This window comes from Lynx rufus, unplaced genomic scaffold (genome assembly GCF_022079265.1).
Source record: "Lynx rufus isolate CCGP_SWC_20201006 ecotype Redwood Valley unplaced genomic scaffold, mLynRuf1.p SCAF_23, whole genome shotgun sequence".
Taxonomy (NCBI): Eukaryota; Metazoa; Chordata; class Mammalia; order Carnivora; family Felidae; genus Lynx; species Lynx rufus.
The window spans coordinates 12,330,629-12,356,239 of NW_025814838.1; the positions used below are offsets into that span (position 1 = coordinate 12,330,629).

A 25,611-nucleotide genomic window follows, 5' to 3' on the forward strand; every position below is an offset into this window, starting at 1 on the left:
GTGGTCTCGGCTCTTTGGGCAGAAGCTTCCCCTCGGAGAGGTCATTATTCTGGAGAAAGGCAGGCCGATGACGACCTAGGGTGGGAGGCTGTCTAGCTGAGGTTAGATCCTCGAGGGTGTAGGAAGCGTGTTGGTTTCTGGAAGTGAGATGGCCAGAGCTGCGGCTGGGTGCGACAGGCGAGGCTTGATCCCCGCCACCTCTCTCTTCAGTCCTCCGCCACGAACTCTAGGCAGACTTCGCTGGGGACAAGCCCTCTCTGGGCCCTGAAGTGGCAGACGGGCTCTTGTGGAAAGGACACAAGGGTGGCAGGCAAGGGGCTCTCGCCGGGCAGAGCTCCCCTGGCCCCGGTGTCCCCTGACCAGGACGCCCCTCCCCCACCCCTCTCGCGGGCGCAGGTGAACTCCTTCGAGCAGCTGTGCATCAACTACACCAACGAGAAGCTGCAGCAGCTCTTCAACCACACGATGTTCATCCTGGAGCAGGAGGAGTACCAGCGCGAGGGCATCGAGTGGAACTTCATCGACTTCGGCCTCGACCTGCAGCCCTGCATCGAGCTCATCGAGCGGCCGGTGAGGGCCCGCCTCTCACTCCACGCGGCCTTGTCCGCCCGCATGTGGACCCTGCCTTCGCCCCTCCCCACCGAGTCCCTGCGAGCTCCAGCACGCTTCCCTTGACCCGCAGTGTGCTGGCAAAGGCATTTCCTTTTCTTATTTCTCTCCCCTCCCCTCCCTCCCTTCCCCTCCCCTCCCCTCCCCTCCCTCCCCCTTCCCTCCCTCCCTCCCCCTTCCCTCCCTTCTCCCTTCCTCCCTCCCTTCCCCTTCCCTCTCCTCCCTTCCTCCCTCCCTTCCCCTTCCCTCCCCTCCCCTCCTTTCCCTTCCCTCCCTCTCCCTTCCCTCCCTCTCACTTCCCTCCCTTCCCCTTCCCTCCCTTCCCTTTCCCTCCCTGCCTCCCCCTTCCCTCCCCTACCTCCCTCCCTTCCCCTTCCCCTTGCCTCCCCTCCCCTCCCTTCCCCTTCCCTCCCCTCCCTCCCTCCCTTCCCCTTCCCCTTGCCTCCCCTCCCCTCCCTTCCCCTTTTCTCTCCTCCCTTCCTCCCTTCCCCTTCCCTCTCCTCCCCTCCCTCCTTCCCCTCCCCTCCCCTCCCTTCCTTTCTCCTCCCCTGTCCTCCCCTCCCTTCTGCCTTTTCCCCTCCCCTCTCCCTATTCCCTTCCTTGTCTTCCCCCTCTCTGACTCATTCATTCCCAAAGGCAAGGGTCTTTGTTTTTCTCACTGATGGATCCCCAACTCCTAGAACCATGGCCACAGTAGGTGCACAATAAGTCACTGTTGAATGACTATTTACTGAGCACCTATTCTGTGCCGGGCCCTCTCTCAGGGGCCGGAGATGTAACCATGAACAAGATGGACACAGTCCCTGCCCTTCCTGAAGGAGCAGACCAAGAAACAAGACAGACAAAGCCACTAAAACTTCTCTGATAAGGCCTCTGCGGAGAATGATTTAAGGAGGCCTGCTTTGGGCAGAGCAGTGAAGAAATAGTTCTCAGGGTGCCTGGCTGGCTGGGTCGGTGGAGCATGTGACTCTCGATCTCAGGGGTCATGAGTTCAAGCCCCACGCTGGGTGTAGAGCTTACATTAAAAAGAAAAGAAATACTTCTCTAGCGAAGTGAAGACCATTTCTACCAAAGTGAATGGCAGGTGTGAATTTGGCTGTGCTCCTGGCCTGTCTGGGCCACAGAGAAGAACCCTGAGGTGAATTTATATGCAAAGCATCAAATTCAAGCCTGAGATCTTTGTGCTGTTCCGCGTGTACTGTCCACAAGGGGGCAGAATTGCACACGTTCTGTTGGAGCCTGCCCTTCTGTCCTCAGTGTGGGTCCATCGGCCACAGGCCATCTGAGGATAGACTTGTAGGCGTGGGAGGCATAAATCCGGCTTTGTAGGCAGATACGATCACAGAGGTAGGGGCTGCCTACGGTGCGTTTCGGCGGCCAGCTCTTTCTGGCAAGCCCGAGGCTTGAGCACCCTAGCTGTGATCCCACCCTCCGTGCTTTCCACAGAACAACCCTCCGGGTGTGCTGGCCCTGCTGGACGAGGAGTGCTGGTTCCCCAAAGCCACAGACAAGTCCTTCGTGGAGAAGCTGTGCACGGAGCAGGGCAACCACCCCAAGTTTCAGAAGCCCAAGCAGCTCAAGGACAAAACAGAGTTCTCCATCATCCACTATGCCGGGAAGGTACCAGCCATGGGCCCCAGGGCTCTCCCTGTCCCCGGGGACCAGGCGGGGCGTCAGAGTGGGAGTAGTTAGGGAATGGCAGAGCCCAAAGGCATCTGGTGTAAATCAATCCAAGCGAGTCCTATGTATGATTTGTCTGAGTGTCTGTAAGAGATATATGTCCTAAGACATAATTGTATATCTATTCTAACCTCTGTAACCTCTTCCAACCAAGGTAGCCAGGTAATTCTTTCTTGCGTAGACTCTGAATCCTTCCCGCTACAACTTAAACCCAACAGGAAGGGCCAACTGGGATGGGATGGCCAATAAACACACCTTCACACCCTTCCAACAAAAGTCTCCCTTATCACAGCCTTGAGTTTCCTATCACATGCCTGTGCTGTCCAGGGAAATAGATGATGGTTGTTTTCCTCCCCCTCCTCCCCCTCCTCCTCCTCTTCCTCCTCTTCCTCCTCCTCCTCTTCCTCCTCCTCCTCCTCCTTTTTCTTCTTCCCCTCCTCCTCCTTCTCCTCCTCCTTTTGCTTCTTCTTCTTCTCCTCCTCCTCCTCCTCCTTCTTCTCCTTCTCCTCCTTCTTCTTCTTCTCCTCCTTCTTCTTCTTCCTCCACTCCCCCTGTGCCTCTTTCTCCTCCTCTCCCTCCCTCCCTACTTCTCTCTTCCTCCTCCTTCTTCATAATGATGGTCATCATTTGATAGCTGTAAATATATAGGACCTTCGCCCTTGGCTCCTGAGGGTCCTGGATAGTGTAGAAAAGACACAGCTTAGTCTGGCTTGCAGAATCGGAGTATTTTATTCTCTCTCCCCTACCCGCCCCCCAACTGCCGCATACAAACAGGCAATGCCCTACACCAGGGGTTGGCAAACCACGGCCCATGTGCCAAATCTGGCCCACAGCCCGTTTTTGTAAATAAAGTCTTATTGGCACACAGCCACGTCCATTAATTTACATAATGTCCTTGATGGCTTGTGACGGTATGTGACAAAGAAGTTGTGGCCTACAAAACTGAAAACATTTACTATCTGGGCCTTGTGCCAAAAACGCTTGCCAACTCCTACCTTATATTCAAGGGAGTGTACGTTCCCTTAAGCACCTAGAGTAACACTTTTCTTTTCCCTACTTTCCAAGTGATATTTTTTAGTTCCCTCTCCCATCAGGCCTGGCTATCATCATCATAACCCACATCCCGTAATAACCCACCAGAGTTATTTTACAAGTTCTTTCCATTTCATAGTCACAATAATAGCATTAAGAGTTTGGCCACTGTCAGTGTTGAAGTTAGGAATTTAAAAAGCTCTATGTATCCTTTTGCTTTATATCCGTATATCAGAATCTCCAAGTTACCCAAACTACATTCGTCACAGATGGGAAATGAGATCCTCAAACGTAATTTAATTGTTGCCCGGTCTTCTCCACATGAGAGAAGATCTTTGGGTGTGAGGGAGAGTGTTTGCCATCCCCCAAAGCCCTACACCTTTAGGAGGTCACAGCCATCCTTCCGGGCTCTGCAGAAAGGAGGCTGCCAGAAACTTGCTAAGAGAAGGCAAGGATAGCTCCGCAATGGCTACTGTTGGCTGATGCCCCACCATGCGCAGGGCCCTTTAACATACTGATCTATCAGTCTCTTCATTGGTGTTTGCGGATTCCCATCATGGCGGCTCTAATGCCATTTCCGCTCTGACCTGGGAGGATCCGGGAGGGAAACAGGAGGCCGTGGGCCCTGCCCTTAGTTTGTAACTAAAGCAGAAACACCTGACCAGTGGTGGGATCCTTGGCAGGTGGACTACAATGCCAGTGCCTGGCTGACCAAGAACATGGACCCGCTGAATGACAACGTGACTTCCCTCCTCAATGCCTCCTCAGACAAGTTTGTGGCCGACCTGTGGAAGGACGGTGAGGCCCTGCCTACTGGCGCTGGAGGACTGGATGCCAAGTCCTCTACCTCCTTGCAGTTACCCCTGGCCTGTTCCCACGCCTCCTCCCAGGATGGGTGGGCCTGTGTGGGGTGGGGAGAGGGCAGTGTGGGCGGGTGTCGGGGATGACTTGTTGACACATTGAGCCACTTCCTGAGTGGTGACCCCTGACCCCTCAATCCCACACCTGGACCCCAGGGGGAAGGTCTTAAATCAAGGCACAGGCTGTAATAGAGGAAACGGTAGTGCAGGGGTCATGGAGAGTTCCCATCTGGAGCCACAAAGACAGTCTTGTCTCTGCCCTGCACTAGCTGTGTGATCTTGGACAAGTCTCTTGACATCACTAAGCTTTAGTGTCCTCTTTAGTAAAACCGGGAAGATGACAATAGTTCCCAGCTCTCCTAGGATTATTGTGAGGGTAGAATTAGACCAGAGGCTCAAGCTTGAGCATGTATTAGGACCGCCAGGGCAACGTGTCAAAACTCAGACTGCTGGGCCGTACCCCGGGAGGTTCTGACTCAGCAAGTCTAGGTGGGGCCTGGGAATTTGCATTTCTAACACATTCCTAGGTTCTACTGCTGATGCTCTGGGCACCATACTTCGGTTGCCTCTGAGAACCAGTGAAGAGATAATCCATGTGAAGGGCTGAGCACCTGCCACACCCATAGGAAAGGCTTAGTACATGCCAGCTGCTGTGATGACTGTTAGGGGCAGTGGGCTTTTCTGCTTTTGTTCCTCGACCTTGGTGCCCACAGCAAATTCTGTCCTTGGCACAGAGCCTGTGGGTGTTGGGCTTATAGGACCGGCCACCCTTGATTTTGGTGTGGTAGAGAATTCTGCACATGGGGGTCTGCTGTGCCAAATGTCTCCTGAATGCTCACCATGTACCAGGCCCTGGGATGGGGTAATGGCATCTCCCCCTGGGATTCCTGACCAACCCAGCAAGGTCCTTCTCTCAAGGAGCCCAAAGTCTTGCAGGAGACAAGACTTGATTACCTGAGTACAAGGAACAGAAATGGGGCATCTTAATGCCAGTGGAGTTGAACTGAATCACCATCAACCAACTGAATATAACTGTCTTCTATAGACGGCTTCATCCAACAACGGACGAATACACATTCTTCTCAAGCTTACATGGAATGGCCACCAAGATAGACCACATTCGGGGCCATAAAACACACCTTAATGAATCTGAAAGAATAGAAAGCATACAGTGTCTGCTCTTAGACCGCCATAGACTCAAACCAGAAATCAGTAAGAGAAAGGTAGCTGGAAAATCCCCGTATCCATGGAGATTAGACAAGACACTTCTAAGTAACAGGTGACTCAGAGAAGAAATTTCTTGTTGTGTGTTATTTATCAAGAGACATTTAAAAATGCTTTGAACTAAATAAAAATGAAAGCACAATTTAGCAAAATTCATGGGGTGCAGAAAGAGCAGTGCTTTAAGGGAAATTCATAGCAATGCCAGTGGTTTGAGCTTGGCATGCGCGGGACCCACTGGGCTGGTGAAGTCTCTCCTTCTGAAAGAAAAAGAACCTTTTGGTGGTTGCAATAACACCACCACATATTCTTTGTTGAGCGTTTGTAAATGTGCCAGATTCCTACCTTGGAATACTTACTACATCTTCTGCCCAGAATACTATTTTTATGGATATTTACCGGATCACTCACTCACCTCTCTCAGGCCTTTGCTCAAATAACTTATCAGAGAGATCACTCCCACCACTCTCTTTCCCCCTATATGCTGCTTTATCTTTCTAAGCATGCCTCACCACTTAGAATATTACTTGTATACATAACATTTATCCTTCTCTTTCCATTAGAATATGTGTAGAGTATGGGCTGGGGTGTGTGTGTGTAGAGACACAGGGTCTTTGTTCATGGCTATATCCACGGGGGCTGGCACATAATAGGCTCTCAAAAAACATTTGTTGGTAGATGAAGGACTGAAGGCAGGCAGGAGGGGTAAATGCTCTCCATGCCTTATTCACTTACTCCTGCCCTGTAAAGTAGATGCTGTTACTACCCCCATTTTGTAGAAGGAGAAACTGAGACACAAAATGACACCAGGCCAAGGCCGTGGCATGAGCAGGATTTATTCCCGGGTCTCTGTGACAACATCAGAGAGAATTTGGGCTCTCAGGGGCTTTCAGGATTTCCCAAATAGACAATACACAGAAAGCAATCCTCTGCACACCTCCCTTTACCTATTGCCAGAGGAAAGGTGTTGGCCAGCAAAGGAAAGAAGGGGGTGGTGCTCCCCAGGAGGGAGCAGAGGACTTGGGGTCTCCACACTCTGGTCTTCTGGCCTGTTGTGGGGGGTTGAGGGCTCCTGGGTGGGCCAGAGGAGGCTGACACCAACATTAATGTGCCCCACAGTGGACCGCATTGTGGGCCTGGACCAGATGGCCAAGATGACCGAGAGCTCGCTGCCCAGCGCCTCCAAGACCAAGAAGGGCATGTTCCGCACGGTGGGGCAGCTGTACAAAGAGCAGCTGGGGAAGCTGATGACCACGTTGCGCAACACCACACCCAACTTTGTGCGCTGCATCATCCCCAACCACGAGAAGAGGGTGAGGCCCCCTGCCCGGCTCCTTGGGTGGTCAGAAGGTCCTCCCTGGGGCTAGCGTCCGGCGGCTTTGGGAAAGGGAGAAGCAGACCCAGGTAAAGGGGCAGGAGGAAAGCTTCCCTCCATACCCCAAGGGCTCCGTCTGACATGGGAGGCAGGTTGTCTGAATTTGGTACCCGTTCCGCATCCTGGAGACAAAGGAAAGCAAGGGAACAGAAGGGGCTTTCAGCCCTGGAGTTGCTGACCAGGGCATCAGGTCCCTCACGCGTTCGTTATTCCAGTCAATATTTACTGAGCTGCCCCTGTGTCAGATGCTGGGGATATGGTGCTGGATGAACTGCAGTCCCTGCCTGCAGGTTCGCATCATGATCTAGTGCAGGGGTGCTCGGCTGGGGCGGTCGTGCCCCCCAGGGGACGTTTGGCCATGTCTGAAGACACTGTTGGTTGTCATAACTGGGAGGGAGCTGCTGTTTGCATCCAGTGCATAGAAGCCAGGGAGGGATGCTGTTAAACACCCTGTGGTGCACCGGGCGGCCCTCACGGATGGAAAAGCAGAGACCAGTCCAGCCCCAGGTGCCAGTGGTGCTGATGTTATGGGAGATCCAGTGGGAGAGAGAGACAAATGAGCTGCTATCACAGTGTAACATGGTAAATTATGAGAACAACGTGTAGCTGGGCTTCCACTCCAGCCTCAGGGCTTGGAGAAACCTGCCTCCGGAAGGAGGAGGGATCCCCTTGGTGAGGTGGGGCAGGCATCCTAGGTAGAGGGACCAGCAGAAGCAAAGATGTGAGTCGAGAAATGAAGGGTCTAGGTAGGGAAACACTAGGTAGGTCGTTGTTTCATGCTGACGTGTGATGGTGTGAGGCCGGGATTGGGGAGAGACAGGGCTGAATCACTTGGGAGGGGCTGGTCCTTGTGGGTTGCCCCGAGCTTGGCCTTCCTTCCAGAGGATGCCACTGGGGCTTTTGAAAGCAGGGGTATGTCATGATCCGACTGACGTTAGAGAAGGGGTGTGAGAGGTTGCAGGGGGGAGGCAAGACAACAGTGGGAAGCAGGTGGGGTGCTCTGGGGGTGAGCGGATGGCAGTGGAGAGAAGCGGTTCTATTGGGAGTTCTTTGGGAGGTCGCTGCTGTAGAACTGAGGAAGGAGAGGTGACGAGGAGGAAGCCGCAGTGTCCAGCCACATGATGCTGGTGTCACCAAGAACCAGAGAGACCTCTTGTGGGCCTGATGAGGTGGGACCCCAGGCCTGAGATTCGGGGCTTGCTGCTCCCGGAGTCCCGGCCCCAGGGGTCCACTGGCCTCTCTGCCCTCGCAGTCGGGCAAGCTGGACGCCTTTCTGGTGCTGGAGCAGCTGCGGTGCAACGGGGTGTTGGAAGGCATCCGCATCTGCCGTCAGGGCTTCCCCAACAGGATCGTCTTCCAGGAGTTTCGCCAGCGGTGAGCCCGCCGGGCAGGCACGGGGTGGGGTGGGGGTGCAGGGGCCATGTGAGCCAGGCCGGGGGGAGGGGAGGCGTTGGGTCAGTGACACCCACCCTGTGTCTCCAGCTACGAGATCCTGGCTGCCAACGCCATTCCCAAAGGCTTCATGGACGGGAAGCAGGCCTGCATTCTCATGGTGAGCCCTGCCCCCAGCCCCTCCCCAGAAGTCCGACGGCAAACCTCCCGGCCCCTGGTGGCGTCGCCAGGAGCTCGTGGGGGGCGGGACCCTCCTTAACGTGCCTCACGTAGGCCCCGTGTCCCAGCCGAGAATGGGAACACCTGTCCCCCTTTCCTCCTCCAGATCAAAGCCCTGGAACTCGACCCCAACTTGTACAGAATCGGGCAGAGCAAAATCTTCTTCCGAACGGGGGTCCTGGCCCATCTGGAAGAGGAACGAGACTTGAAGATCACCGACGTCATCATGGCTTTCCAGGCCATGTGTCGCGGCTACCTGGCCAGAAAGTAAGGACCCCCATGCCGTATCGCCTCCTGGCAAACAGCCCAGATGCGCACGCTCCCAGAGGCTCTCGGGCCTCGTGTCCTGCTTCCTTGCTTCTACGAGACGGTGTAGTTTCCGAGGCATCCGTGACTGACTGGCTGCTTTTGGTGGCAGAGACAGAAATGGTGTGGCTTTAGAGACACGCACTAGTTTCAAGGGCAGGCCGGGAAGGGGGTAAGATCGTGGCCTTGGAGTTTTAGACATGGCTCCCCACTTACTTGCTGGTGAACCTTGGACAAGTTACTCTCTCTCTCTCTCTCTCTGAGGCTCAGGTCTCTCCACTGGAGAATGAGGATACTCCCACCTGCCCCATGGGGTTGTCAGTGAGGAGTCCATGAAGTATGGCATGAAGAGGGCTGAGAGCAGGGCCTGGTTATCGTGTGAGAAGTGTGAGAATGTGGTAAAGAATCTGAGGAAAGAGTGTCGAGCTGCATCCGTAGCCCCATGTCCGAAAGGGGTTCATAAGGCAGAGTCTTGGACGATTGTGAAGCCTGGGGTCTGTGTGAGGGCTGAGGTTCCTCAAGGAAACTCCCATCCCAAAGAGGAGGACAACAGGGCTGGGAGACTGGCTCTCTATCCAGGGCGTGTGTTACCACGAGGTACGGACCACGCTCTTATCGGCAGAGCCCTGACAGTGTTGGGCTGCTTCATTGCAAGGGGACCCAAGACAGGCAAGGCCAGAAGTGGGGAGCTTGCAGTCCAGGGACAGACCTCTGTTGTTAAATTTCATAACTAAATTCTCTGATGCCGCTCCTCCCAGCCTCACTAAATAGAGAGTTCACCCGTGTTTCAAGATGGCGGCCGAGCAGGGGAAAGAGGAAGGAGCTCTCTGTGCTGTGGTTTCGCAGACCCAGCAGCCCTTAAACGGGAAGAGCGCTGGTTCGGTGTCACATTTGAGATTTCTAAAATGCACCCGAAGGAGAGAAGAGGTCTGTCAGACACTCAGCTTTGGGGAAGACATGGGACGGTTGGAGATGTGTAGGAATGGCCTTCCTTGGTGTAGTTTGGACCACCGTCCCGAGTCCAGGCTACTTTGTGAGCTGGGGTTTTCCTGGCCCATGAAGGAGCAGGGCTCTGGCCTCCAGATTAGTTAAATGGTCTGTGCCCAGAAAACGTGCGTGTGCTGATGCTCGGAGCTTCCTGAAGAATCTGAGTGGGAGAGGGGCGCCTGGGCGGCTCAGTCGGTTGAGCATCCGACTTGGGCTCAGGTCATGACCTCGCTGTTCGTGGGTTCGAGCCCCGCATCAGGCTCTCTGCTGTTAGTGCAGAGCCTACTTTGATCCTCTCTGCCCCTCTCTCTCTGCCCCTTGCCCACTCAGACTCTCTCAAAAATGAAAACATATACATATATAAAGAATATATATATCTATATAAAGAACCTGAGCCGGAGAGAATGGGGGGATGTCCCCACACGAGTCACAAAACCACATGCCCAGCAGATGCGTCTTGCTTTCAGGATGCTGCGGGACAGGACCCCGTGGACAACACGGGGAGGTGGGTGCCGGGCCCCCCAGGGCTCCTCACGACGTCCCCTTCGGTCTCCCCAGGGCCTTCGCCAAGCGGCAGCAACAGCTGACAGCCATGAAGGTGATTCAGAGGAACTGCGCGGCCTACCTCAAGCTGAGGAATTGGCAGTGGTGGAGGCTCTTCACCAAAGTGAGTGCTCCGCTCCCTACCCCCACCCCCACCCCCCCCACCCCACCCCCACCCCCCGCTCTGGGGACGCTCAGCCCGGGCTGTCCCCTCCAGATGCTCCCGAAGCGGGGCTGTTGACCTTGAATGACCTTGGCTGTGATCCAGAGCATTTCCATCACCGCAGGGACCCCCTCGCGTGGCTCATTTATGGCCACACCCACTTCCCCGCCATTGTCCCGTCACCGCTCATCCGTTTTCCGTTACCGTGATGTGGCCATTTTTAGAACGTTACATAAATGGAGCCCTCCGGTATGTCATCGTGCGGACTGGCTTTTTCACAAAGCACCCTCCCCTGGAGATCCTTCCAGGTCGTTGGGGTATCCACTGTGTGCTCCTCTGGGGACAAAACTTGTTCTTGCCGGGTCACTAGCTGTCACAAACTGTTGTGCCAAGTGGTGACAGGCAGTCTGTGACAGACACCGCCTCCTCTTACGTGCCCTTGAGTGAGAAAATTGGCACAAAGCTTTTTTGTCGAGCAATATTTTTCGAGCTCCCGTTGTGTTCCAGGCATGTGCGAGGTGTTGGGGGTACCGCGGGGGGAAGAGACATCATGGGCTCTGGTCTCATGAATGTTCTAGTTGAGTGGGCAAGCAGACAGGGAGCAGATGAACACGGAAATAAATACCTAAAGGTGAAATGGGATAAGTGGAGGGAAGGAGCCGGAGTCTACACAACAGGGGATTCCCTGGGGCCAGGTGAGGGCTTGAACACAAGGAGTCAGGAGTCAGCCTAGGGAAGAACAGGAAGGGGAAGCTTCTTCTTGGAAAGGTTCATCTTCATTGACCTGACTTCTGAACCACTGTCCTAAGGAAGCCATCTGAAATAAAGAAAACCAGAAATTCAGGGTATTTGTTATGGCCTTATTAAAATAGCAAAATGTCAGGGCACCCGGGTGGCGCTGTTGGTTAAGCGTCCTATTCTTGCTTTCAGCCCATGTCATAATCTCACAGTTTTGTGGGTTCAAGTCCCACATCAGGCTCTGTGCTGAGAGTGCAGGGCCTGCTTGGGATTCTCTCTGTCTCTCTCTCTCTCTCTCTCTGTCTCTCTCTCTGCCCCTCCCCCACTCATGCTGTCTCTGTCTCTCTCAAAATAAATAAATTTTAATTTTTTTTTTCAACGTTTATTTATTTTTGGGACAGAGAGAGACAGAGCATGAACGGGGGAGGGGCAGAGAGAGAGGGAGACACAGAATCCAAAGCAGGTTCCAGGCTCCGAGCCATCAGCCCAGAGCCCGACGCGGGGCTCGAACTCACGGACCGCGAGATCGTGACCTGGCTGAAGTCGGATGCTTAACCGACTGCGCCACCCAGGCGCCCCTAAAGTTTCTTTTTAAAATTTATTTATTTTGGGGCGCCTGGGTGGCGCAGTCGGTTAAGCGTCCGACTTCAGCCAGGTCACGATCTCGCGGTGCGTGAGTTCGAGCCCCGCGTCGGGCTCTGGGCTGATGGCTCGGAGCCTGGAGCCTGTTTCCGATTCTGTGTCTCCCTCTCTCTCTGCCCCTCCCCCGTTCATGCTCTGTCTCTCTCTGTCCCAAAAAAAATAAATAAACGTTGAAAAAAAAATTAAAAAAAAAAAACTTTAAAATAGCAAAATGCCAGTGTCCAGCCCCAGCAGACTCATTAATTTAATAGAATATTTTTAACTCTTAAAAATGATGGCTGTCTAAAAACCCTCGACAAAGTAGGGTTGGAGGGAACATACCTCAATATAATGAAGGCCTTATATGAAAAACCCTCTGTGAACATCATACTTGATGGAGAAAACCTGAGAGCTTTCCCCTAAGGTCAGGAATGATACAAGGATGTCCCCTCTCACCACTTTTTTTCTTTAATGTTTATTTTTGAGAGAGAGAGAGAGAGAGACAGAGCTCCCATGGGGGAGGGGCAGAGAGAGAGGGAGACACAGAATCCCAAGCAGGCTCCAGGCTCTGAGCCATCAGCACAGAGCCCAATGCAGGGCTTAAACTCACCAACCGTGAGATCGTGACCTGAGCCAAAGTCGGATGCTCAACGGACTGAGCCACCCAGGCGCCCTCCCACTTTTTTTTTTTAATGTTTACTTATGTATTTTTGAGGGAGAAAAAGTGAGTGCACATGAGCAAGGGAGCGGCAGAAAGGGAGGGAGACACAGAATCCCAAGCTGGCTCCACACTGTCAGTGCAGAGCCCAACGTGGGGCTCGAAACCACAAACCGTGAGATCATGACCTGAGGCCATATCAAGAGTTGCACCCTTAACTGACTAAGCTACCCAGGCGCCCCTCACCACTTCTGTTCGACAAAAATGACAGCTATCAGAAAAGAAAGTTGTCAAGATGATAGAACGGCATGGGGTAATAATAATAATAATAATAATAACCACCTTACAGTTCAAAGTAATGGAAGCAGCATATAAAATCGGGCAGCATGATCTCGGGTGTATTTGGTAAAAGGCTGGCGGGAAGTGCCGATAACGCCCGTAACGACCTTGATGGGGAGGTAGGATGTGGGAGATTTTTTTTCTTTTTTCTCGTTTTCCCCTCGGAAGGAAACATGTTGGTTTGTCCGCAGTAACGCTCTCTGGGCAGGGACTGCATGGGAGAAGGGGAGACTTCTTCCTTGACGCTCGGCGCCTTTCTCGGTTGCCCTAGTTGACGGTTTCCCAGCCTCGGTGCCGTGGGTGTCCGGGGATGGACCGTCTTGTGTTCTGGAGGCCGTCCCCGTGCGTTCTAGAACATGCGGCGGCGTCCCCGACCTCTGTGCGCTAGGTGTCGGCGGGGTCCCCGGGAGTTCCCGGGGTCCCCCCCCCCGGGGGGTGCGGGCCGGGGTACGCCCGCCCCTGGTGGCGGAGCGCGATCTCGGTCGCGACGGGAGCCCGTCCCTCGTGTGCTGAGCGCAGCTCACGCGTGCCCGCGTGCGCGCAGGTGAAGCCGCTGCTGCAGGTGACGCGGCAGGAGGAGGAGATGCAGGCCAAGGAGGACGAGCTGCAGAAGACCAAGGAGCTGCAGAAGAAGGCGGAGAGCGAGCTCAAGGAGCTGGAGCAGAGGCACACGCAGGTAGCGGGCCGGGCGCGGCTGGGGCTGCGGGGCGGCCGGCCGGCCGCGCCCCCGCGGGGCTCAGCCGCCGCCTGCCTTCTCCCCGCGGGCAGCTGGCCGAGGAGAAGAGCCTGCTCCAGGAGCAGCTGCAGGCCGAGACGGAGCTGTACGCCGAGGCCGAGGAGATGCGGGTGCGCCTGGCGGCTAAGAAGCAGGAGCTGGAGGAGATCCTGCACGAGATGGAGGCCCGCCTGGAGGAGGAGGAAGACCGGGGCCAACAGCTGCAGGCCGAGAAGAAGAAGATGGCCCAGCAGATGCTGGTAAGGCCCCGCGGGGGTGTCCGAATCGCTTGGCCCTCATCGCAGGGTCCTGCGTGTCCCCGTTGGCCGGGCGTGGGGACCGGGGGTTGGAGAGGAATGGCCGTCTGCCCCAGGACACACGGCCAGGGTGGGGACTTGAAGGCAGGCCCCCCCACTCTCTTCCGCCCAGCACTCCGCCCATGAAAACCTTCTCAGGCGCAACCCCACGTGAGGGGCAGGTGCATCAGTTAGCCATCGCTGCGGGAGGAAGCCCCCCAGAACTTAGCAGCCGTTGTGTCACAGGGTCAGGGGTCTGCGAGCGGCCCGGCCGGGAGGTTCTGGCTTAGGGTCTGTCATGAGGCTGCACTTGGGACGGGAGCCCAGGGCTGGAGAACCCCCCCGCCTCCATCCACGAGGCAGGAGGCTTCCGTCCCTCACCTGGGGGCTGCTCCCCGGGGCTGCCGGAGGGTCCTCACTGCAGAGCGGCTGGCTCCCCTGCAAGGAGGGGTGGATCCGGAGAGGGAAGAGGAGAGGAGAGCACGGTGCCTCGTAGAGCCTAATGTCGGGCGTTACACTCCGCGGCTTCTTCCCGATTTTGTCTGTTGGAACCGCTTTGCTAAGTCCGGCCCACGCTGAAGGGGAGAGGACCAAAGAATTTGTGGACACAGTTTGAAACGGCCATGGTATCTACTGTTCCCGTTTGACGGACGGGGAAAACTGAGGCCCCGTGAAGCCAAGTGGTTTCGCAAAACTTGTATTTCCAGTAAAAGGAGACCGCAGAGCACAGGGGCGAGGAGGCCCAGCCTCTGGGTGGGTCAGTCCCCAGAGCTCTGAGGAAGGGACTCTAGGGTGAGCGAGAGGCTGTGATTTTTTTTCCCCTTCCCCCACCAAGGACCTGGAGGAGCAGCTGGAGGAGGAGGAAGCTGCGAGGCAGAAGTTACAGCTCGAGAAGGTCACGGCCGAGGCCAAGATCAAGAAACTGGAGGACGATATTCTGGTCATGGATGATCAGAACAACAAGCTGTCCAAAGTGAGTGGGGCCAGCGTCTGCGGTAACACGGCCGGCTCCGCGGGGCCGAGGGCTCCGGATACTTGCCCCTTCGGGCCAAATACGAGACGCCGGAGGCCACGCAGAGGGCTCTGGCTTCAGCAGCGGGAGACGGCCTCCTGACTGCCGTCCAGATACCGGCGGGCCATGGACGGGGTTCCCGGTGGTCCCACCAGCACCGGGTCTCAGAAACTCCATGCCAGTGGAGCCCCCCTGGGTGTGCAAAGGCAGCCACGTGTGCCTGACTCTTGGGAGCCTCTCCCTCATTCTCGTGGACTGCTTCCAGTCCCTAATAGGGTGACCGGCTGTCCTGCTTCGTCTGGGACTGAGGGCTTTCCGGGATGGGGACTTGCAGTGCCCAAAAGTCCCCATGTACACTGCAGGGCGCAGGCCCCCTTGGGCAATAACCACTCCCCAGCCCCACCGAGTTTGGGCTCCCTTTAGTTCCTTGAGCTAGATGTCAGCTGGCCACCTGCCATGAGCCAGGCCCTGTTTTGGGCGCAGGGCCTATATGGTGAAGGAGGGCGCTGCCCTGGCAGGGCTCATACTCTAGTGAGGCAGAAAATAGATAATCATACACCTAACCATTAATGACCATCACAGTCAGGCTTCTGAAGGAGGTTCATCATATTGTAAAAATACAGCACTGAGGGATGGAAACCAGGCATTCAGGGAAGGCTTCCTGGAGGAAGCGGCATCGAAGTGGGAACCTGACAAATGAAGAGTGGCTGGAAGGGGAGTGGAGGAACAGCTCAACAGATAGTCCTATGTGTGCAGAGTCCCTGTGGCAGAGAACAGCTGACATGTGCTCATAAGGGAAGAGGGCACGCCTGCCCCGAACATGAAGTAGGAGGGGCAGAGGTCCCACGAGATGAGAAGTGACTGGGTTATAGGGAATTACTGTTAAGGAACTTCTCTTTATCGTTTTAAACCTCGACGTGGCACTTGGTATTCATGGGGGGTTCCCTGCCAACTGTTGATCTGGAAATTACTAAAAGTGAAAGGCCCGTCTTGCAGAAGAGAAACAAAAAAAGCCACCGATATTTCTCTTTCTTTTCCCAAAAAGGAGCGAAAACTCCTCGAAGAGAGGATTAGTGACTTAACCACAAATCTTGCAGAAGAGGAGGAAAAGGCCAAGAACCTTACCAAGCTAAAAAACAAGCACGAATCTATGATTTCAGAACTGGAAGGTAACCCAGCCACCCCCAACAGGGTTTCAAATGGACGTGGTACAGCTGGGAAGATCAGAGAGCAGATCTGAGTGTGGCACGTTGTTTCAGGAGAGGTACAACCCTCCCCAGGCTCCCGCGGCCAATACGCCAGTAATCGTCAAGGGGTTTTCATCAGCACTGACTTTCTTGCTACAAGATAGCAGTCTGGGCCGTGACGGTTACCTGTAGGGCCGGGTGCGTGCGAGCGTGCGTGCGTGCGTGTGTGTGTGTGTGTGTGCGTGCGTGCGAACTGCCCGAGCAGAAAGGCTTGTCCTCCGGGCGCCTTTCTGGTAGCTGCCGCCTCCTGAGGGGGCCCCTGGCTTTGTCACAGTGCGGCTGAAGAAGGAGGAGAAGAGCCGGCAGGAGCTGGAGAAGCTTAAGAGGAAGCTCGAGGGCGAGGCCAGTGACTTCCACGAGCAGATAGCGGACCTGCAGGCACAGATCGCGGAGCTCAAGATGCAGCTGGCCAAGAAGGAGGAGGAGCTGCAGGCCGCCCTGAGCAGGTAGCCTGGCCTGCGGGGGGTGCATCCTGACGTCTTGTGTTCATGTGTCCCGGGGGCCCACAGTGGGCCCCGTCTTCCTCCTCCTCCAGGCAGGCCTCCGTCCTCCCGGGTGCCTCCCCTGCCCTGCTTGTACTTCCACAACGGTGCCACTGACTTTCTTCTGTCCCCGCCAAGCCCATCCTGTCTCTGTGTGTCCCCTGCTCCCGCCGCGTCTGCCCCTCAGACCTCCAGGCCTCTCTCATCTGCAGTTGCCCACCACTCCTGCCCCTCCCTCGTAGGGCCCTTGCCGTGAATGCCCGTCTCCCCCGACTTTTGCCCACCGCTCTCCACCCGCCCCCGGGCTGCAGCAGCCCCCAGATCCCGCCAGTCCTTTGGAAGCGGTGGCGACCCCATTCCCTGTTTGCCCTTCTCCCAGCTCCTGGCTGGGTTCATGCCTCATACTGGGAATCTTGCAGCCCCAGCTAAGGGTTGGTTTCCTGTTCGCTGCGTGCCGGGCTCTTTCCAGACGGTATGTTCTTTCACACCTGGCCGGTACGCTGCTGTGATCTCCACGTCACTGAGCAGGAAGCCGTGCTTGGTGACGTGAAGGAACGCGTGATTGTCACACAGTCTTGCGGAGGCGGGGCTGGGGTGAAAGCCCCAGAACTTTCTCACTGATCCCCTGGCCAGGTCTATCTTTTCCAGCGTGGGCTGGGGGGGGCGCGAGGGCGATGAACCGCAAACATCACCTGGGGCGTAGACCCATGCTGGCTTGTGCAGGGAAGGCCGGCTTCCTTAGCCTGGTGCTCACAGGCCCCGCCCCCCGTCCCCCCACCGCCACGTACAGCCGGACCCAGCCGACCATCTAGCTTTCTCTCTTAACTGCTCCCCATTCCCAAGCTCACTACCATCTCACCTCCCCCTGCCCTGTGCAGTCTTGTCTCTGTGCCCTCTCTTCACGCTTTTCCCTTTCCATCCACCACGGCAAAACAAGAGCCCGGCTCCACCGTGCGTCAGGAGGGAGCTGCCTTCCATGAAAGTCCTCACGTGCTCCCGGCCACTTGGACGAGGCTTCTCCCGTCCCACCTTGACCCACGGTTGCTGCCTCCCCCACACTGGGGGCCCTGGTTTAAATACCTCCCCGAGCAATACCTGGTCACGTGCTTCGCATGGAGCAGGCACTCAGCCACTGGTAGAGCAAAGAGGAGAAAGGAAAACGAGTAGTTGCTAGGGAGAAATAATTGTCCGATGTTTACAAAGCATCTGTTAAGCACCTGCTGTGTACTAGGTGCCTTGCTAGTCTGGGGCCATGCTCTGCACACACACACACACACACTCACTCACCACTGTTTGTGGACCTCAGACGAGTCCCAATGTGCACGCAGTCCAACCTAGCAGGAAGGGGTCCACCGTGTCTCGGGGACATGGGGGGGAACATGCTTTTGATATCCAAGGAACAGGGTTATCTGGTCCCTGGAAACAATTTTTGGCCACGCCGTGAGATCTCGGGGGCCAGAGACCCCAGGGCCTTCACCATGCTGGTCTGTCGCCGGCAGGCTGGACGATGAAATCGCTCAGAAGAACAACGCTCTCAAGAAGATCCGGGAGCTGGAGAGTCACATCTCAGACCTGCAGGAGGACTTGGACTCAGAACGGGCCGCGAGAAACAAGGCCGAGAAGCAGAAGCGGGACCTGGGGGAGGAGTTGGAGGCGCTCAAGACGGAGCTGGAGGACACGCTGGACAGCACGGCCACCCAGCAGGAGCTCAGGTGGGAGACCGGCCGCAGAGCCGCCCCCGCCCCGCCGCGTGCGTCAGGTGGCTGGTGGAAAAGGGGCAAACCCAGAGCGGATCCCGAATGACAGGGTTCCTTGGGCCCTACGGTTACCGCCTCAGGTTTTTTTGTTTATTTATTGTGAGAGAGAGTGCGAGAGCAGGGGAGGGGCGCAGAGAGAGAGAGAGAGAGAGAGAGAGGGAATCCCAAGCAGGCTCTGCACTGTGAGTGTGGAGCTCGATGCAGGTCTCGTACTCACGAGCTGGGAGATCATGACCTGAGCCAAAATCAAGAGTCCGAAGCTCAACCAACTGAGCCACCCAGGCACCCCTGTGATACATTTTTAAAATAACATTTGTTGGGTTTGTCCTTAAGATTTGCTACGGGCTAACAGACACCAGCAACAACAACAACAAAAACACCCCAAAACAAAGAAACCGAAAAACCCAGAACAGAAACAGATCACTTGTTGGATAATGAATGCTAAGTTCAATGAAAGTAGGTCACTTATTCATTCAACAAACATGCAAATGGATTTTGAGTGCATCCTTTATCAGGTGCTGTGCTAACTCTGAGGTTGATGTCCCGCACTTCAGGTTTTGTGCCACACCTGTCACCTGGGCCTAGAAGCCAGCAGTTTTCTGCCCCCTTCCCACCTGGCCAATGACACAGAAAAGCCCTTGGTGTAGTCTTCAAATGCACGAGCTCAAAGCCAAATCATTTGGGTTCAGATTCTGGCTCTATGACACAGCGGATGTACCAACATGGGCTAAGAATCTCTTGGCCTTAGATTTCTCCTCTGTAAACTGGAAAAATTAATGTATCTCCCTCTAAGGGTCACTCTGAAGATTATACGAGATGATGTCTATAAAGAACTTAGGTCAGGGCACCCAGGTGGCTTAGTCGGTTGAGGTCCAACTTCCACTCAGGTCATGATCTTGCCGTTTGTGAGTTCCAGCCCCGTGTCGGGCTCTGTGCTGACAGCTTGGAGCCTGGAGCCTGCTTCGGATTCTCTGTCTCCCTCTCTCTCTGTCCCCCGCCCCCTTGTGCTTCCTGTCTCTCTCAAAAATAAACATTAAAAAATAAATAAATAAACATTAAAAAAAAAAAAAAGAACTTAGGTCAAGGCCTGGCATATAATAAGTAAGCTCAATAAGTAAGAGCTAACATTATTTGAGGAACATTTTGTAATTCACAGATGTTGTTTCAACACGATTTTGAGTATTCTGTGTATTTATTTGCTGGCCTTGAGAGTGTATTGGCCTTTGGTGTATTTTTGTGCTGGCCTTGAGAGTTTCTGGGCAGGTGACATGCTCTTTACTTTGCCGCTGAGGAAATGCCCGGTCCAGAGAGGTTAGGGGACTCAGCCGAGGTCACACAGCCAGGGAGGGCTGATGATGGGGACTTCAGCTCTGGGTCCCCGGAGATCTCTTGTTGCTTTGCACGGCACTGTCGGAGGTGAACCCGTTTCCGGCCGACTGCCATCCACCGTGTTCTTCCTGCCCAGGGCCAAGAGGGAACAAGAGGTGACGGTGCTGAAGAAGGCCCTGGATGAGGAGACCCGGTCCCACGAGGCGCAGGTCCAGGAGATGAGACAGAAGCACACGCAGGCAGTGGAGGAACTCACTGAGCAGTTGGAGCAGTTCAAGAGGGTAAGTGGTGATTCGTGTGTGTGTGTGCGCGCGTGTGAGACAGCATCATGCCGACAGCTTCACATAACCACGTATCAGGGTGTGTGCTGAGACGAATCCTACACCACACAAGAGCCTCATGACAGTGGTGGCAGCCAGCATTTATTCAGGGCGCGCCGTGCACGTATCCGTTAATCCTCATATCCACCTATGACGTAGGTACTCTTGAGCCCATTTTACACACGAAGGAACTGAGGTCAAGAGTGTCTAGAGGCGGGGGCGCCTGGGTGGCTCAGTCGGTTGAGCATCCAACTTTAGCTCAGGTCGTGATTTCATGGTTCGTGGGTTCAAGCCCCACGTCAGGCTCTGTGCTGACAGCTCGGAGCCCGGAGCCTGCTTCGGATTCTGTGTCTCCCTCTCTCTCTGCCCCTCCTCCACTCATGCTCTTTCTCTCTCAAAAATAAACATTAAAAAAAAAAGAGTGTCTAGAGGTGAGGAGACTTACCCAAGGTCACACAGCTAGTGACAAAGCCATGATTTGAACCCAGGCAGTGCAGCTGCCTGCCTACCTCTTGCCCACTCCAGGGCAGGGTCTACAACACCCTGCCCTCCGCTTAGCCACAGTTGAGAACAACTTCTGGGTCGCTTAAGATGGAGAACATTCTTTCCGTCTTAATTTCCCTGCAGGTTGGAGGAAAACAGTTAGCTCTCCGGCAGAGTTTGAGAATGACTGGATCTAGTCGTTCTTTTCCCTCGTGCTTGGCTCTCTGGGGTGTGTGGGATTCGAGGCAGTTAAGTAGCCCGAGTCTGAATGCTTCACACCCAAAACTTCTTCTCCCTTGGGAGAATTTCCTTGTGTTTCCTTCCCAGGGGTGAGCTGTTTAGCTTGCGACATCCGGATTGTATCCCCCTTAGCACTATGGCTCCCCCAATCCCTGCCCTTTCTAGATATCCCCCCCCCCCCAGCTAGACTAAATGGGCACAGCATTACCTAAAAATTGTGGGCAGTTTGGGTTTGTTTCTCTCGCCAGCCAAGGTCACTCTTCTTCCCTGAGGGGGTTTACTGAACACCTTTCCGCCTCTTCTAGAAGAATCTCCAATTTTCCTGTACAAGAGAACAGTGGCAACAGTCCCTTAGGTAGCACTGACCATGTGCCTGATACTGTTCCAATGCTTTCCAGACACGAGTTCATTTCATTTCATCTGGGGCCTTTGTTAAAATGCAGATGTCCGGGCCCCGTCTTCCACCCTCCTACAGGGGGGTCTTAGGCCCAGTGTCTGAAAAGTGCAGGGCAAGACTGAGCCCCCCTGCACCTTCCAGGTGAGTAAAAGGACTCGTTAAGTCGGAGCTGAATACTAACGTTGAACACTGTGTCACTTCTTTGGACAAATAAGATTTGCTAATTGTCACTACACAACATACATTTTCTCTTACGGTGCTATGCTGAGTAAATGTGGTGAGGGTGAGACCCTTCTTGTTCCTGATCTTAGGGGAAAAGCTCTCACTTCTTCCCCACTGAGGATGTTTGTGTTTAGCTTGGGTTTTTTTGTTTGTTTAGAGATGGAGAGATAGAGATAGGAAGGGGCAGAGAGAGCATCCCTAGCAGGCTCCGTGCTATTAGCCCAGAGCCCAAGGCGGGGCTCAGTCCCCTGAAATGTGAGATCGTGACCCGAGCCGAAATCTAGAATTGGACACTTAAGTGACTGAGCCATCCAGACGCCCCTAGTTTGTTTTTTGAAAATCAGAACTATTGAGGTCTGTGCAGTAAGACTCATCAGTTTTAACTGTATAGTTCAACTAATTTCGACAAACGTATGCATTTGTGTAACCACCACCCGTCATGATGGAGAACACTAGATTTTTTATTTTTAAACATTTTTAAATTTATTTCGAGAGAGACAGAGAGTGAGAATCCCCAGCAGGCTCTGAGCTGTCAGCGCGGAGCCGGATGTGGGGCTCGAACTCCCTAACCACGAGATCAGCATCTTAGCCGAAAGAAACCAAGAGTCGGAAGCTTAACCGACTGACCCACCCAGGCGCCCCACAACACTACGTTTTTTAAAAATGACGCTGGAATGCAGTTTTCTTTTTTCTTTATTAAATGTTGGCAACAAAGAATAGGTCTATCGGGACATGACGACAGGTTGGATGTAGCTTGTGGAATGCTGGTTTGCAACCTTTGAGCTTTAGCAGAACAGAATGCAAAATGTCTCACCGTGACCGTGTGTCCCCCACGCTGCTGTGTTTCTCCCCAGAGGGGACAAGCACGGGTCCCTGCACCTCCCTGACCGGAGGGGAAGGGAAGGAGGAAGATCCACCAGTGACAGAGTTAGGTTCTTAACCTGCTTTCCTGGCCACAGCTGTAATGCCTTCCCTGCCCTGTGCTTCCCTGGCCAGGCCAAGGCCAACCTAGACAAGAACAAGCAGACGCTGGAGAAGGAGAACGCAGACCTGGCCGGGGAGCTGCGGGTCCTGAACCAGGCGAAGCAGGAGGTGGAGCACAAGAAGAAGAAGCTGGAGGTGCAGCTCCAGGAACTGCAGTCCAAGTGCAGCGATGGGGAGCGGGCCCGGGCTGAGCTCAATGACAAGGTCCACAAGCTGCAGGTGAGCGGCCTGCACGGCCAGCGGCCCTTAGAGCCATCCCTGGAGGGGGACGAAGCTCTCCCCGGCTAACTGAAGTCTTTGGCTGCAGAGCAAGTTGGTTCCCTCTTGTAAGGTCCCTCGAGGAGAGGAGGGCTTCTCCCTCCTCAATTCACTCTTGAAAGGCCTTCTTCTGCTCCTTCAGCAAGTGTATGAGTATTTGCTGTAGACCATGCACCATGTTTGACCCTGAGATACATCAGCAAGAAAGACACATTCCCTGCCCCCATAGAACTCTGACCTAGTGGAGGGAAAGGCGTTTATAATTCCATGAGTGAGTGTAAAATGACACTGTACGTAACTGGGGCGGGGGTTGGGGGGGCGGGGTCTGGCCGGCGGGAGGAGGAGTCGGGAAAGGCTTCCTGAAGGAGGAGGTATCATCTGAGATAAGTAGAAGTCTACCAGGCAGAGGGGACAGCGTGTGCAAGGGCCCAGTGGTTAGTGGGAAATCAGAAGAGACCACATGAGTGACGCCAGAAAGCTGAGCTGGCAGGGGAAACATGGTACAAGATGGGACGAGGGAGGTAGGTTGTGGCCAGATGACACAGGGCCTTCGAGGCCCTATTCTGTGTACATTCATCTTTATTCCGTGCGACAAGTCGTCATTGATGGGTTTTGACCTGAGCAGTGACAAGGTCTCTGGGTCTTTGGTCTTAGTTAGCTTTGATTTAGACACTTGGCCTGACGTCCATTCATGGGATCCAGGCAGACTTTTGATAAGTCAGTGTGCTTACAGCCTGGGACCAGGGGGCAGGGGGAGCATTAAGTAGGATTTCTTTCCACATGCCGTTGAGAGCAGGGGTTCTGCTACCGTAACACAGGCAGTGTCCTGGAGACGTAGAGTCAAGATTATTTACGTTCTCCTCGTAAGGGGGAGAGGATGGACGGTTGACTGATACCTCAGTAGAGGGCTTCTTACCTTTAGTGTCTGCATCTCTGGTTGGGGCATGAAGGTCAATGAAAGGGCAAAGAGTAGAGGCGAGGAAGAGGGTGGTGGGAACAGGGCCCTTGGAAGTAAAGGTGCCATCTGCATCCCCCCTCCAACTTCAGGGAGCAGGCGAGTTGTCTAGACTCTCTAACCTGCTGCTTCATTTTTGCCAACCTTGGCAAGGATTCAGGGTCCATTTAGTAGGATCAGGAACAAGCCAATACAGTCTGGGGCTCAAAGAGGTTCTTAGAGCCAGGCCTCCCAACTTATAGGTGCTACACTTCCCTTGGGGTCATGGGGTTACCATGATCAGGCCCCATAGCCCATGGCTATTTCCTAATCAGTGAATACAACGAGGCCTATCATGTGAGTCGAGAGATCTTCTCTTACTTAATAAGGATCCTGTTCTAGAGGGCTCTAACCACAGTCTCTTGGCACCCTCAGAATGAAGTGGAGAGTGTCACAGGGATGCTCAACGAGGCTGAGGGGAAGGCCATAAAACTGGCCAAGGATGTGGCATCCCTTGGGTCCCAGCTCCAGGACACCCAGGTGGGTATTCTGCCACGTGATTCAGAGGGAGCTGGGGTGTGGACTTCCTGGGGGTGGCTCCCTGAGACTTCCACATGGCATCTCGTAGGAGCTGCTCCAAGAAGAAACCCGGCAGAAACTCAATGTGTCCACCAAGTTGCGCCAGCTGGAGGACGAGAGGAACAGCCTGCAGGACCAGCTGGACGAGGAGATAGACGCCAAGCAGAACCTGGAGCGCCACATCTCAACTCTGAACATCCAGGTGCTGGCCGTGTGTCCTTGCCTTTCTAGGTGTAAGCCTTGAAGGGTAGCTCAGGAGCTCGGAGAGGCTGTGGTTGAGCGTTGGCGCCATTTTGTTTGGCTCACTGGCTCCCCCTGCTGTTGAATTTCCTCCAGGAGGAGAAGGTGGTCTCTTCTCAGGGTGCAGTCAGGGATGGGACTCGCTCATTGGCCCTCCTTTTACCCCAACCCGGACACTGTCATTTTAGCTCTCCGATTCGAAGAAGAAGCTACAGGACTTCGCCAGCACCGTGGAGGCCTTGGAAGAGGGCAAGAAGCGGTTCCAGAAGGAAATCGAAGGCCTCACCCAGCAGTACGAAGAGAAGGCAGCTGCTTATGACAAACTGGAAAAGACCAAGAACAGGCTTCAGCAGGAGCTGGACGACCTGGTCGTCGATTTGGACAACCAGCGGCAACTGGTGTCCAACCTGGAAAAGAAGCAGAAGAAGTTTGATCAGGTAGGGGCTGGAGGGCCGTCGGCTCTGTTCACGGACACGGGCTGGGGCTGGAGGGTCTTTGAAGCAGCTGGTGTGGCTGCCATGTATGTGTCTCCCACCCATCCTCCCAAGGAAAGCTAGCTTGCCTTGGGTGACCATGAAGCATCGGGGCTCCTAGGTCAGAGCGAGGAGAGCACTGGCTCTTGGACGTGACTTCCAGATATCCCCACCACCAGGGCCACCTGCGACCCCAGGGATGCCTTAGTTTCTAGCCCTGAGAAGGAAGGAAATTTATTTCACTTCACTCAACAAGTATTTATCGAGTGCCTCCTGAATACTCCACATAATTTAATGCTCCACCTTTCGATACCACTTCCCCCAACATTTCACGATGAAGAATTTCACGCACACAGCCAAGCTGAAGCACCGAAGCGTGAACACCTGTATACCCACCACGTGGATTGGATCATTAATGTTTTACCAAATTCGGATGAACTGTCTCTGTCATTGGATGCATTTCAAAGCAAATGACAGATTTCCCCCTCTATACTTCAGCACTCTGTGTCTTAACTGGAGTTCTTCTTTAACAGAAAATTTTGCTTCTTGTGTATACATGCAAATGCACAAATCTCAAGTATCCACTCACTGGAGTTCTGGTAAATGCATAATACACCCATGTGGCTCAAACCCTTAAAAAATGCCAACTTTTAATACGCTACTCAGATTTAGCAAAGCTGATTGGGTGTGCAAGTGACTTGGGATGATCCTCGAAATCAATCTGGGGATTGTTTTGGGAGGCCAATGCCAGGGGTGTGGGGGCTCACTGCCCCTCCCCGCCTGGGCTCAGAGGAGCAGGCTTCCGGGCGTCACCCTGGCTCTGTCCTTCTCCATCTCAGGCGGCCAGCCTGTCTTCACTGCTTCCACTATGCTGCCCCATTACTGGCTTGAGGGCCTGGG

The 25,611-nt window shown here is 54.5% G+C and overlaps 1 protein-coding gene across 1 annotated transcript in view; it reads left to right on the forward strand.

The window, feature by feature from the left end:
• The window catches only part of MYH11 (myosin heavy chain 11), a 126,774-nt gene that overhangs the window by 87,489 nt on the left and 13,674 nt on the right, over positions 1 to 25,611 (forward strand). Inside the window, exons 13-31 of the mRNA XM_047087306.1 lie at positions 397 to 570; positions 2,056 to 2,229; positions 4,005 to 4,119; positions 6,522 to 6,715; positions 8,030 to 8,151; positions 8,260 to 8,329; positions 8,495 to 8,655; positions 10,240 to 10,348; positions 13,288 to 13,419; positions 13,512 to 13,718; positions 14,590 to 14,727; positions 15,812 to 15,935; positions 16,288 to 16,459; positions 17,995 to 18,207; positions 19,718 to 19,862; positions 22,240 to 22,446; positions 23,855 to 23,959; positions 24,048 to 24,200; positions 24,427 to 24,675. Coding sequence (XP_046943262.1) covers positions 397 to 570; positions 2,056 to 2,229; positions 4,005 to 4,119; positions 6,522 to 6,715; positions 8,030 to 8,151; positions 8,260 to 8,329; positions 8,495 to 8,655; positions 10,240 to 10,348; positions 13,288 to 13,419; positions 13,512 to 13,718; positions 14,590 to 14,727; positions 15,812 to 15,935; positions 16,288 to 16,459; positions 17,995 to 18,207; positions 19,718 to 19,862; positions 22,240 to 22,446; positions 23,855 to 23,959; positions 24,048 to 24,200; positions 24,427 to 24,675 — 2,964 coding nt within the window. The remainder of the gene's footprint in view (positions 1 to 396; positions 571 to 2,055; positions 2,230 to 4,004; positions 4,120 to 6,521; positions 6,716 to 8,029; positions 8,152 to 8,259; positions 8,330 to 8,494; positions 8,656 to 10,239; positions 10,349 to 13,287; positions 13,420 to 13,511; positions 13,719 to 14,589; positions 14,728 to 15,811; positions 15,936 to 16,287; positions 16,460 to 17,994; positions 18,208 to 19,717; positions 19,863 to 22,239; positions 22,447 to 23,854; positions 23,960 to 24,047; positions 24,201 to 24,426; positions 24,676 to 25,611) is intronic.